The sequence below is a fragment of the Syngnathus scovelli genome, chromosome 8 (assembly GCF_024217435.2).
Source record: "Syngnathus scovelli strain Florida chromosome 8, RoL_Ssco_1.2, whole genome shotgun sequence".
NCBI lineage: Eukaryota > Metazoa > Chordata > Actinopteri > Syngnathiformes > Syngnathidae > Syngnathus > Syngnathus scovelli.
The window spans coordinates 597,536-610,982 of record NC_090854.1 but is presented as its reverse complement, the minus strand read 5'-3'; the positions used below and the strand labels follow the sequence as shown (position 1 = coordinate 610,982).

The window sequence follows — 13,447 nt, the reverse complement described above, 5'->3', positions numbered from 1 at the left end:
ATCTTTGATCGCAGGATGCCACACACTTGAAGACAGAAGCAGAAAAGCAGAGCTAAATGCAAAATGTACTCACCGGTGACTCCAATTTTTTTCCCCCCTGAAGAAACAGCTGGACGGGTGGCCCCGGCTGGCCAGTGGGACTCTTGTTATTCTGACCCTTTTTAGTGCGCGTTTGGGGCAACAACCGTTTTTTGTGGCGCTCTCTTCTGGTTCAAAAGTGCCCTGCATGTGAATTTGCTTTTCCTGCCTTCTGATTGGATGAGCGCCGGTGTGACGCGGTGCCTCTGTCACCGTGGCGGGGGGTATACGTTGGCATCGGAGCGTCTGCCAACGTCTGAGACCGGCTGGCAGTGTATCGGAGGTGTCGAGTGCGGTGCCGCTGGAGCTCACTCACCAGCTGGTGTTAGGGCCACAGAATGAAGGCCAAGGAGAAGAATAGAAAGAGAAACAGAAACTTCTCCTCCAATTGTTTGATTTGTCTCTTCTGAGCTTCGATGAATTCTTTCAGCTCTTTGTTCCTCTAGGACGGACAAATGGAAAGTGGCATTCAAAAGCCAGTAAGCGTGCAAGTAAGTGCCGGGCTGGCTTTGGGCCCTTACCTGTTGCGCGCTGTGCAGCAGATCCATTCTCTCTTGGAGGATGCAAGCGTCGCGCTCCCTCAACTCGCACATCAGGGCTCGCTTCCATTGGTCCACGGCGCTCCTAAGCTCTTCTCTCTGATCCGCCGTCAGCACGTCATTCACGCCAGCGTGGCTGGCTTTTTCGCCGTCCGTGGCGGGGCAGTCCCGCTGCGGTAGCGCCTCGTACAACATGGCCTCCAGCTCCAGGATCCTCTGGGCCGCAATCCTCGTCCATCAGTGGTCCGGCGGGAGATTTGAGGGCGGCTTACCTTATGAGCCTGGTCCATGGAACACTTCCTGAAGTCCAACTCTTCATCCAGGTAGCCCTTCTGCTTGCAGAACATATCCTAGCACAGCTCAAGGTCAGAATTGTTGGGGCACATTGCCGGAGTTCCCCTTGGCTGATGTCGCGTGTCTGTCTACCTTCTCACTTTCAATGTCCAACATCTTCTGTTGAAGTGCTGACTTGGTCACTTTGATGTATTCTAACCACTGAGGAAAGGCTGCTGTCACATAAGCAGAATGCGAGAGCGTGCGTCGACGTGCGCGTTACCTTCTCGGCTAGGGTGAGAAGGGTCCTGGCGTGAATCACGACCACCTGCTCCTCGTTGGTGAGATTCTGCAAGAGCCCAAAGGCACAGCGTCAACAAGCTTCTTTCAGCGCAAAGCCTTCCAAAAGTCACATTTGAGCCGCCGAGTCTCGTGGAGTGCGAACATAAGGAGTTCGACATACACTTACGGCGTTATAGCCCAGGATGTCCAGCTTCTTCATCAGATCACTGATGACGATGTCCGGGGGAAAGGCGCAAGGAGCAATGTAAGGTGTTCTGGGACCTCGGGTTAAGGTTAGGGTTGCGAGGGACGCCTTACGTACGCTCACGCCCTCGGCCTCGCAGTAGATCTGCAAAGGGCTGAGGCCGTCTGGGAAACGGACTTGCAGAAACTTCAAGACGGGGGAGCGCCACTCCCTCTCCTGAAAGGCAGAGGCATGCATCCGTCCGTCCGTCCGTCCGTCACATCTCTGGCCTCAACACGCTTGTGCGAGTCTTCCCACCTCCAGCTCCAGGATGCGGAACTCAAGCAGTTCGTTTTGGTCTCGGATATCCTGGATGTGCTCTTTCAGACGCGCTTCTTCCGCCTCCATCCGCCTGACCTGAAAAGACAGTCAGACCTCATCTGCGGGGCTTCCCGACAGGTGTGACGCCAAGCGACTCCGCCCAGCGCCTTTCTTTCCGTCACCTTTTCGGCCAACTGCTGATTGCTCTGACGCAGCAGCTGCTTCTCCTCCACCCACTTGACATTCGAGAAGAGACAAACGCGTGGACAGCTTTGGAATGTTGTGTCATTTTCATCCACAAATTCTTTGGTTGACTGGAAAATGACATTTGCTTTTCTCCGCATTTTCCCAGCCACGTTCGGGGGGGGGGGGGGTTGGTCCAGTAATGCCAGACGGATGAGTGACTGAAGAATGTAGCTATTTTGTCTGAGAAAAAGGTGTGCTCATTGATGAGCTTACCTGTCCTTGTTGCTTCAGCGCTGACTCCAGATCTGCTACTCTGCTTTGATAGTGACCCATTTCTACCATCAGCTTTTCTCTGGTCTGAAAGGAGGAGGAGGGAGGCTCCTCCTCCTCCTTTCAGACCAGAGAACACCCGAGGCTGGGTGAGAACGGGGAGGCTGCGACCCGGCCGGGGGTTGCGGGAAGGGGCGCCACCTTGATCTCCTTCTCGGCGTCGTAGTCCCCTTCGCTGGTCTGGGCTAGCAGAGCGTAGGCTCGTTGCAGCGCTTGATATTCTTGCGTCAGCTGGCGGTAGCAAAGCTCCGCCTCTTCATGCACACACCAATGCAACACAGCACTAGTACCAGAATCAGTCAGACCGGCGACAAAGCACCCGCGACGCAAAGACGAGTCCGATTCCAGGCTGAAGAGGAATGTTTGGTGCCAATACGCTGGCAGAAATGGCGGGCTACCTCTTCGGGTTTCGTGTCTGGGGTTCTGTCGGTGTGAAAAGACAAGGACGATCCGTCCGGGTCCACCAACACGTCTTCGTCGTAGCCGTAAAATGTTTCGATGACCTGCGGGCGCGGAAGCAAACATCTCTCTGAACAAACTGAAGCGACACCTCACGATGAATCGACGAGAGGAACTATAGCGAGAAAAAGGCCATTTCATCTTGCGCAACACCAAGCAGCCGCAAACAAACAGACTCACCTTGCAGGACCTCACGCTTTGTTCCTCCTCAGAGATTCTCGACGTCGGTATCGTAGCAGCAAATCTCTCTCCTGTCGACACAAATAATCCGCCTTTGAGATTCTTTGGATGCAAAGGGAACGAACGGCTCCGGCGCAGAAACAAACGCGACTCACAATGACATTTCTGACATGAGCTCCTGTCTCCAGAGCCTGAAAAACACGTCACCGGCGATGATTGGAGGGACGCTCGTCTTTTCCAAAAGTGACAACTACAGGGTGTGTCAGGGTTTTCCAGATTATCTTTATCGTATCATTGTGTTGCTTTGACTTTGACTGCGACCTGTAATAAATAATATTATTTATCCCTTATTTATCCCTATCGCTTATCCCTTCCTACACAAAGTCGTAAAACACCCCTTGCTATGTTTTGACTAGAGGTCAAGGGCTTCCTCTATTCAATCCACTCTTACACCCACCCTGTTTCTCTTAATTAAAATGCTCGTGCAGGAGCCGAGAGTCAGACTTCATTCGTACAACGGATGGACTCTCCACCTGCAGGTGTCCAAAAGAACTTACTTGTCTCCCGTGTGGTTCTTGCAAAATAAGTTGGAGCGAGCGCAACTCTAACAGGGTGCATTTTGCCACTAGCTGCCTACGGACAATGACGTCGCGCTCGCGGCTCATGGTTGACGGGCTGAGCAGCCGGGCAAGTCCGTCGTTTTCAGCGCACAGCGAGTGGCAAAGGCGCTGACAAAACGGGAGCTTTGAGCTGCTGAAAACGGCAAAACAAGTCTAAAGCGTGTTCAAACGCGTGCGCACAATGCTCCTGCTTGAAAGGTCGGAATTTAAGGGGCCAATTTTTTGGATGGCGGCCGCCGGCCAAGCTTTGGACGGAAAAGGTTTCCTGGCGACAGCGAGCGAGCGCGGCGCTGCCGTACGTGCACCGAGTCGCCTGCCTGAAGACCTTGGACAAGTCGTCGATGATGTGCCGCTGCTCCACAACTTGAAGGAACTCCATTTCACCGTCCTGCTGGCCGCAACCGCGGTCCAGGTCATTGAGCGAACTAGGCCTTCTCTGTGGAACACAAATGCAGTGGACTCTGTTGGCACGCCGCCGTTGTCCGCGTCGACTTACCAAGCTTGCCATCTCCTCGTTCTCCTGGGTGACAAAGCGCACTTTGTTTTCAAGGCGACACAGCACCAGCGAGAGTTCTTCATTCTTCCTGCTCAGGCGTTTGTTTTTGTACAGGAGTGGCAGAAACTGGCTTTCTGTTTCTCTCAGTCGCTTTAGCTGCAAGCATGAAGTGCGGGATGTGAAAGACGCACAACACGCGGGCCAGAACGTATCCATTCCTTTTGCATCGGTTTGAACGGAATCGTGGCTTTGGCTCCCAATAAAAGACATCTACCAGGCAACCGACTCGCCGCGCCGCTCAACTAATAAGCAAGCGCAATGGGTGCCTCGCTGGATGGCGCGCATCAAACGTAGCGCAAACCTTCAAGCGTGCCGTCAATAAATTACCAGTTCATTGCGCTCTTCAGAAAGCAGGGCGTTTCGATCCTCCAGTTTCCTGATGACTGCGCTGAGCTCAGCGATTTTCAGATGAAACCGTCGCGTGTCCCGATCCTCCTGAGACTGAAAACGCCCCGCAACACACACACACAAGCACTCGTTCAAAGTTCAAAACTGTTTTTGTGCTACCTTCCTCCAGCAACGAACTAAGTCATGCGTACTGCAAGTGTGTGATGAGGTGGCTTACGCAATGAAGAGGATTGCTAGTAGCGGCGTTGACCCCACTTCCAGGGTAGTTTAGGCCCGCCCTTTGGGAATCCCTCAGGGCAGCGATCTGCTGCTCGGCAGCCTGAGTCTGCAGCTGAAGGCGGTGGACGTGGCCGGCCCCAGGGCTTCATCCAAAACACTAACCGCTCTGTCTTTCAGCTTGATCTCATCCGTCTGGATGTACAAACGGGGAGCGCTCAGGCAGGCGGGCAAACTCATTTGCCAGAATTGTGACAAAAACAAAGAGAGCAACCGGCCAATTTTTTTCTTGAATCGACTAGAACACCTTTGCTGTGACAAAAGCGAAGCGAGCAACCGGACATTTTCTTCTTGTGAAATAGAATAGAATAGAATGCCTTAGGTGTCATTGCACTGCAGGTATACAACGAAATTGGGAACATAGCCACGCACCGCGCATCTGATCAGTCCTACCAGTCGGCGGATCTCCCTCTCGCAGTCTCTCTTGGTTCGGCTCAGCTCCTCCCGATGCTGGTGATGAGCCGATCGGAGCTCGGCCGCTCGGGACTGCCAGGCCTGCTGGGCCGCTGCCAGGGCTTCTTCCGCGCTCCTGGTGGAGGCGACACCGCTCGGTCTCCCGACACCGCCGCGTCTCCTCCACCTCCGCCAGCAAAGCGCCCCCCCTCCTCACCTGAGCAGACATTGCGCCACACCGGGCCGTTGAGACCGCAACGGAGCGCCGCGACGCTTACTGGGGACAAGCTACACAATACGGTAGCGGCCGCATCGAAGCCCGACGTGGCGTGCGGATAGTCAGACACGGATAGAGCGGATCACCTTGTCCATGGAGCCGTCCCTCAGGCTGAGGACCAAGGCATTCAGTCGCTGGATCTCTCCATCTTTGATTTTGATCACTCTCATCAGCTCCATTTCATGCTGCCGCAGTAATGTCTCCCTGGTAATGGCTAACTCTTTCTGCTTCTCCTCATGGAGTTTGCTTTTGAGTTCCGTCATGGCGGCGGTGGCACGGTGGTGCTCCGCCCGCAGGTCCTGACTTCTCTCTCTCTCCAGACAGCTGACCTGACATGACTTAGACTTAGACTTAGACAAACTTTATTGTCATCTTGTCTGCACATGGTGCATACAAAACGAAATTCCGTTGCATACGTCTTACAACAAAGTAGTGATATTGCAGTTGAATAGAAGTAACATATCCTATGAAAATATATATATATATATACATATACTATATATATATATATATATATATATATATATATATATATATATTAAAAATAAGTATAAAGTGCAGCAGTGATAATTATGCAATAGTGCAAGTAGGCAAAACAGTATTCAAGAGTGTGCAGAGGAATGCTAAACCATGTATTAAACTTCTATTTAAAGGGTTTATACAAGTTCAGTAAAGTTGGTAGTGCGAGATAGTGCAAGATAGAGGTCCGTAGTGTCATAAAGTACAGTTCTGTGAATGTGTGATGCAGAGTTCAGTTTAGAGCTCAACAGTTCTAGTGTTCAACAGTCTGATGACAGCAGGGAAAAAGCTGTTGCAGAACCTGGTGGACCTGCAGCGGATGCTGCAAACCTCTTCCCAGAGGGCAGCAGGGAGAACAGTCCATGGTGGGGGTGTGATGGGTCATTGATGATGTTACGGGCACGGGACATGCAGCGCTGAGATGAAATGTCCTGAATGGAGGGAAGAGGAGCCCCTATGATCCTCTCTGCTGTCCTCACCACTCTCCTCACGTTCTTCCAATCGGAGGCGGTGCAGCCTCCACACCACACAGAGAGACAGCTTGTCAGAATGCTCTCTATGGTGCTCCTGTAGAACGTCCTCATGATGGGTGGGGGCAGGTGGGCTCTCCTCATCCTCCGCAGGAAGTACAAGCGCTTCTGTGCCCTCTTGACCAGTGCCGTAGTGTTCATAGTCCAGGTGAGGTCTTCTGTGATGTGGACCCCCAGGAATTTGGTGCTGCTGACCACCTCCACAGCTGAGCTGTTGATGATCAGTGGAGCGTGGTGAGGCTGTTTTTTCCTGAAGTCGACGATGATCTCCTTCATCTTCTCCTCATTCAGGATCAGGCTGTTTTCTCTGCACCAGCCCACCAGCTGCTCCACCTCCTCTCTGTAGTCCAGGTCGTTGTTGTCTCTGATGAGCCCCACCACCGTTGTGTCGTCTGCTGACTTCACGATGTGATTGGTGGTGAACCTGAGGACGCAGTCGTGTGTCATCAGGGTGCACAGCAGGGGGCTCAGGACGCAGCCCTGAAGGGAGCCTGTGCTGAGGGTGATGACATCAGAGGTGTTCTGTCCGACCCGGACTGACTGAGGTCTGTTGGTGAGGAAGTCTAGCAGCCAGTTGCGAAGGGGGGTGTTGAAGCCCAGGTGTTCCAATTTTCCTACCAGATGCTGTGGGATGATGGTGTTAAACGCTGAGCTGAAGTCCAGGAACAGCCTCCGCACATGGGTGTTCTTCTCCTCCAGGTGAGCCAGGCTCAGGTGAAGAACGGAGGAGATGGCTTCCTGAGTGGAGCGGTTTTGCCGGTCGGCAAACTGGAACGGGTCAAATAATAGGGGGAGTCTGGAAACGATGTGACCTTTAAGCAGCCTTTCGAAGCACTTCATCATAACCGGAGTCAGTGCAACAGGCCGGTAATCATTAAATGAGGTGATTTGAGGTTTCTTCGGCACCGGAATGATGGAGGCAGTCTTAAAGCACGCCGGCACTGTGGCTTGGCCCAGCGAGGTGTTAAAAATGTCTGTGATGACCCCAGCCAGATGACTTGCACATTCCCTGAACACACGCCCAGGAATGTTGTCCGGGCCAGGGGCCTTACAGGGGTTGACTCTCCTCAGGGTCTTCAACACATCGGCGGAGTCAAGGCAGAGTACCTCCTCTTCCTGATGGGGGACAGTTTTAACTGCTGGAGTGCCGTTTAGTGCCTCGAACCTCCCAAAGAAGTTATTTAGACCATTTAGAAAGTCAGCATCAACTACACCCACCGGGGGGGGGGAGGGTGAGTTGTCGTCTGTAATCGCCCGTATGCCTTGCCACATACTCCTGATGTTTTTGACGTCGTGGAAACGATCCTGAAATTTTCGACTGCGGTCTCGCTTCGCTATCCTGATGGCACGGTTCAAGTTGGCTCTCGCTGTCCTCAGTGTCTCCTTGTCGCCAGACTTGAAGGCAGAGTTCCGCGCTCGTAGCGTTTGACGTACCTCCTCAGTCATCCAGGGTCGTTGGTTGCCCCGGGTGATGATATTCTTAGTGGTGCTGACGTCCTCGGTGCATTTGTTGATGTAGGCTGACACAGTCATGGCACACGCATGTCTAATCTACATCGGGAAAACTGGGAGGGAGGGAGGCAGGCAGGGAGGCAGGCAGGGAGGCAGGCAGGGAGGCAGGCAGTGTCTGTCTGTTGAGGTTTTCACCTTGTTCTTCTCCTGCTGAAGTTCTAACTGGACGTCCATCAGTTTGGTTCTCAGCTCGTCATTGGCGGCCTGAAGGGCGTCCGTTCGCTCCGCCTTGGCCCGCCCTGCCGGAGCTCGTTTGGACATCTCTTACTCGAGTCTCGCCCGGTCGTCAGTCAGAGATCACAACATTTGTACCTGGAGAGCACAAACGCAGCGCTGTTTTCCACTGGCTTCGAACTCAACTTCAATCGGTACCGTAACTTACAACATCATAAACATAGAACTAGCTTGACTTATTCATTGAATAAATGCATTTGGTTCTTCAAAACTGCATCACGCAACATAGCGTGACCGAGACGGCCGTTATCCACCTGCGTGAAGTTATTTGGTGAAATGAATGAGATGTTTAAGACACCATCGTTCTGTCTCTATGTAGATGAAGGGAAATAATCGATTGCTGAAGGTCCAAAGGTGTTGTGATAAACAAATAAACATATTAGTGATTAGTGACATATTTGTGATAAACATATTAGGCAGGATAATCACATATGTTAACGTGACTGCCCACACTGTATTTATTTATGGTTATTTGTTAAATCGAGTACTGTTAGACATGAAATAGGAAGTGTTTAACATAAATGGAAGACGAAAGGGGTACTCACCATTGTAGCTCCTGCTGGTCAATGATACGAGCCTCTTCTTGCAGTGGAAAACATACAGCCAACAAACACCGTGGAACCTAAAGGAATGAAATTAAACATTAACATTTAGCCTAAACCAACATTCACAGATACAACGCAACGCAAACTACATAAACGTAAATCTTTTTAAACACAATGAGTTGTACTTACCGTGTACGCTCTAGACGGTCCACTTGCAAGCAGAAAATAAAGATATTTCTGTTGATAATCGTCGTGTTTGTATCCGGTGTCTCGCTCAAGGCCATTGCGCCCACAGATTTGAATTTTGGCGAGAGTTCAGCCTATTGACGTCATTTCCGCGGTGTAATACCCGCATATCTGAAACGGCAAAGTTAAGAGTAGAGTTAAATACAGTTTTTAGTCAACGCAATAATTTACAACCGTTGACCAGTCGAAATAATCGTCGAAATTTGGCGTCTGTGGCTGGAAGCAGACGCCGAGTTCGACATTCCTCCCAAACGCCACACTCCCTCGCTTTTCAGGGCTAAAAAAAAACAGTTGTAATTACCTTGTACGCTCTAGACGGTCAAGTTGCAAGCTGAAAACAAAAATATTTGCCTTGTAAGTCATCGTGTTACTAACCGCTGTGTCTTGTTTGCCAGAATTGCCGCTTTCCTACTTCCTGTTGCAAGCCACGCCCACGGATTATAATTTTGCCGTGAGTTCCGCCTATTGACGTCATGTCCGCGTCACATGACTGCGACGTAATATTATCTAAAACTGTTTGTGCGGTATTGTGTTGTTCTGTGCGGTATTGTGTTATTCTGTGCGGCGTCGTGTTGTTCTGTGCGGCGTCGTGTTGTTCAGTGCGACGTCGTGTTGTTCAGTGCGGCATGGTGTTGTTCAGTGCGGCATGGTGTTGTTCAGTGCGGCATGGTGTTGTTCAGTGCGGCATAATGTTGTTCAGTGCGGCATAATGTTGTTCAGTGCGGCATGGTGTTGTTCAGTGCGGCATGGTGTTGTTCAGTGCGGCATGGTGTTGTTCAGTGCGGCATAATGTTGTTCAGTAGGCCATAATGTTGTTCAGTGCGGCATGGTGTTGTTCAGTGCGGGATGGTGTTGTTCAGTGCAGGATGGTGTTGTTCAGTGCGGCATGGTGTTGTTCAATGCGGCATGGTGTTGTTCAGTGCGGGATGGTGTTGTTCAGTGCAGGATGGTGTTGTTCAGTGCGGCATGGTGTTGTTCAATGCGGCATGGTGTTGTTCAGTGCGGCATGGTGTTGTTCAGTGCGGCATGGTGTTGTTCAGTGCGGCATGGTGTTGTTCAGTGCGGAATGGTGTTGTTCAGTGCGGCATGGTGTTGTTCAGTGTGGGATGGTGTTGTTCAATGCGGGATCGTGTTGTTCAGTACGGGGTGGTGTTGTTCAGTGCAGGATGGTGTTGTTCAGTGCAGGATGGTGTTGTTCAGTGCGGCATGGTGTTGTTCAATGCAGGATCGTGTTGTTCAGTGCAGCATGGTGTTGTTCAGTGCAGCATGGTGTTGTTCAGTGCGGCATGGTGTTGTTCAATGCGGCATGGTGTTGTTCAGTGCGGGATGGTGTTGTTCAGTGCGGCATGGTGTTTTTCAGTGCGGCATAATGTTGTTCAGTGCAGCATGGTGTTGTTCAGTGCGGCATGGTGTTGTTCAGTGCGACATAATGTTGTTCAGTGCGGCATAATGTTGTTCAGTGCGGCATGGTGTTGTTCAGTGCGGCATGGTGTTGTTCAGTGCGGCATGGTGTTGTTCAGTGCGGCATGGTGTTGTTCAGTGCAGGATGGTGTTGTTCAGTGCAGGATGGTGTTGTTCAATGCGGCATGGTGTTGTTCAGTGCGGGATGGTGTTGTTCAGTGCAGGATGGTGTTGTTCAGTGCGGCATGGTGTTGTTCAGTGCGGAATGGTGTTGTTCAGTGCGGCATGGTGTTGTTCAGTGCGGCATGGTGTTGTTCAGTGCGGCATGGTGTTGTTCAGTGCGGCATGGTGTTGTTCAGTGCAGGATGGTGTTGTTCAATGCGGGATGGTGTTGTTCAGTGCGGGATGGTGTTGTTCAGTGCGGGATGGTGTTGTTCAGTGCAGGATGGTGTTGTTCAGTGCGGCATGGTGTTGTTCAATGCGGCATGGTGTTGTTCAGTGCAGGATGGTGTTGTTCAGTGCGGCATGGTGTTGTTCAATGCGGCATGGTGTTGTTCAATGCGGCATGGTGTTGTTCAGTGCGGCATGGTGTTGTTCAGTGCGGCATGGTGTTGTTCAGTGCAGCGTAATGTTGTTCAGTGCGGCATGGTGTTGTTCAGTGCGGAATGGTGTTGTTCAGTGCGGCATGGTGTTGTTCAGTGCGGGATGGTGTTGTTCAGTGCGGCATGGTGTTGCTCAGTGCGGCATGGTGTTGTTCAGTGCGGCATGGTGTTGTTCAGTGCGGCATGGTGTTGTTCAGTGCGGCATAATGTTGTTCAGTGCGCCATAATGTTGTTCAGTGCGGCATGGTGTTGTTCAGTGCGGGATGGTGTTGTTCAGTGCAGGATGGTGTTGTTCAGTGCGGCATGGTGTTGTTCAATGCGGGATCGTGTTGTTCAGTGCGGCATGGTGTTGTTCAGTGCGGCATGGTGTTGTTCAGTGCGGCATGGTGTTGTTCAGTGCGGCATGGTGTTGTTCAGTGCGGCATAATGTTGTTCAGTGCGGCATAATGTTGTTCAGTGCGGCATAATGTTGTTCAGTGCGGCATAATGTTGTTCAGTGCGGCATAATGTTGTTCAGTGCGGCATAATGTTGTTCAGTGCGGGATGGTGTTGTTCATTGCGGCATGGTGTTGTTCAGTGCGGCATGGTGTTGTTCAGTGCGGCATGGTGTTGTTCAGTGCGGGATGGTGTTGTTCAGTGCAGGATGGTGTTGTTCAGTGCGGCATGGTGTTGTTCAATGCGGCATGGTGTTGTTCAGTTCGGGATGGTGTTGTTCAGTGCGGCATGGTGTTGTTCAGTGCGGCATAATGTTTTTCAGTGCGGCATGTTGTTGTTCAGTGCGGCATGGTGTTGTTCAGTGCAGCATAATGTTGTTCAGTGCGGCATGGTGTTGTTCAGTGCGGAATGGTGTTGTTCAGTGCGGCATGGTGTTGTTCAGTGCGGCATGGTGTTGTTCAGTGCGGCATGGTGTTGTTCAGTGCGGCATGGTGTTGTTCAGTGCGGCATGGTGTTGTTCAGTGCGGGATGGTGTTCAATGCGGGATCGTGTTGTTCAGTGCGGCATGGTGTTGTTCAGTGCGGCATGGTGTTGTTCAGTGCGGCATGGTGTTGTTTAGTGCGGCATGGTGTTGTTCATTTCGGCATAATGTTGTTCAGTGCAGCATAATGTTGTTTAGTGCGGCATGGTGTTGTTCAGTGCGGGATGGTGTTGTTCAGTGCGTTATAATGTTGTTCAGTGCGGCATGGTGTTGTTCAGTGCGGCATGGTGTTGTTCAGTGCGGCATGGTGTTGTTCAGTGCGGCATAATGTTGTTCAGTGCGGCATAATGTTGTTCAGTGCGGGATGGTGTTGTTCAGTGCGGGATGGTGTTGTTCAGTGCGGCATGGTGTTCAATGCGGAATGGTGTTGTTCAGTGCAGGATGGTGTTGTTCAGTGCGGCATGGTGTTGTTCAGTGCGGCATAATGTTGTTCAGTGCGGCATGGTGTTGTTCAGTGCGGCATGGTGTTGTTCAGTGCGGCATGGTGTTGTTCAGTGCGGCATGGTGTTGTTCAGTGCGGCATGGGGTTGTTCAGTGCGGCATGGTGTTGTTCAGTGCGGCATGGTGTTGTTCAGTGCGGCATAATGTTCAGTGCGGCATAATGTTGTTCAGTGCGGCATAATGTTGTTCAGTGCGGCATGGTGTTGTTCAGTGCGGGATGGTGTTGTTCAGTGCAGGATGGTGTTGTTCAGTGCGGCATGGTGTCTTTCAGTGCGGCATGGTGTCGTTCAGTGCGGCATGGTGTCTTTCAGTGCGGCATGGTGTCGTTCAGTGAGGCATGGTGTTGTTCAGTGCGGCATGGTGTTGTTTAGTGCGGCATGGTGTTGTTCAGTGCGGGATGGTGTTGTTCAGTGTGGCATGGTGTTCAGTGCGGCATGGTGTTGTTCAGTGCGGTATCGTGTTGTTCAGTGCGGTATCGTGTTTCTCAGTGCGGTATCGTGTTGTTCAGTGCAGTATCGTTGTGTTGTTCGTATTGTGTTGTGTTGTTCGTAATGTGTTGTGTTGTTCGTATTGTGTTGTGTTGTTCGTATTGTGTTGTGTTGTTCGTATTGTGTTGTGTTGTTCATATTGTGTTGTTCATATTGTGTTGAGTTGTTCGTATTGTGTTGTGTTGTTCGTATTGTGTTGCCTTTAACACTTAGCCTCTAACACTTAGCCTCTAACACTTAGCCTCTAACACTTAGCCTCTAACACTTAGCCTCTAGCATCTAGAAGGTAAATAAATAGGAAGGAAGGACTCACCGGTGACGTCTTCGCCCACGTCCAAGCGTTGTACTTTGTATTTTCATCCTTCTGACAGTGGAAAACATAGCCAACAAACACCGTGGAACCTAAACGAATGAAAGAAAACTATCATTTGGCCACAACCAACATTCACAGATACAACACAATGTGACGTGCGGGGTTGAGGTTAAAGGTTGAGTGAAGGGCCCTCGTTTTAAACTACTTTTTTGAAAAGGATTGGGAACAAGTAAGACGTATTTAATTTATTTAATGGGAAGTAGTAAGAGCTATTGAATTTAATCTATGTATTATATTCTATTGTATTGTATTCTGTTGTATTCTTTTGGATTGTATTC

General features: G+C 51.0%; 1 protein-coding gene across 1 annotated transcript; it reads right to left on the bottom strand.

Annotated features, from left to right (window-relative positions):
- On the bottom strand, window positions 1–8,124 carry LOC125973207 (janus kinase and microtubule-interacting protein 3-like). Its single transcript, XM_068651520.1, has 11 exons — window positions 7,999–8,124; window positions 5,392–5,631; window positions 1,860–1,916; window positions 1,675–1,773; window positions 1,496–1,593; window positions 1,360–1,414; window positions 1,174–1,239; window positions 1,044–1,112; window positions 890–967; window positions 600–833; window positions 1–520 (listed from the first exon to the last, which is right to left on the bottom strand). The coding sequence occupies exons 1-11, from the start codon at window positions 8,122–8,124 to the stop codon at window positions 404–406; spliced, it is 1,239 nt and encodes a 412-aa protein (XP_068507621.1). The 3' UTR covers window positions 1–403.
- Window positions 8,125–13,447: the final 5,323 nt, after the last annotated feature.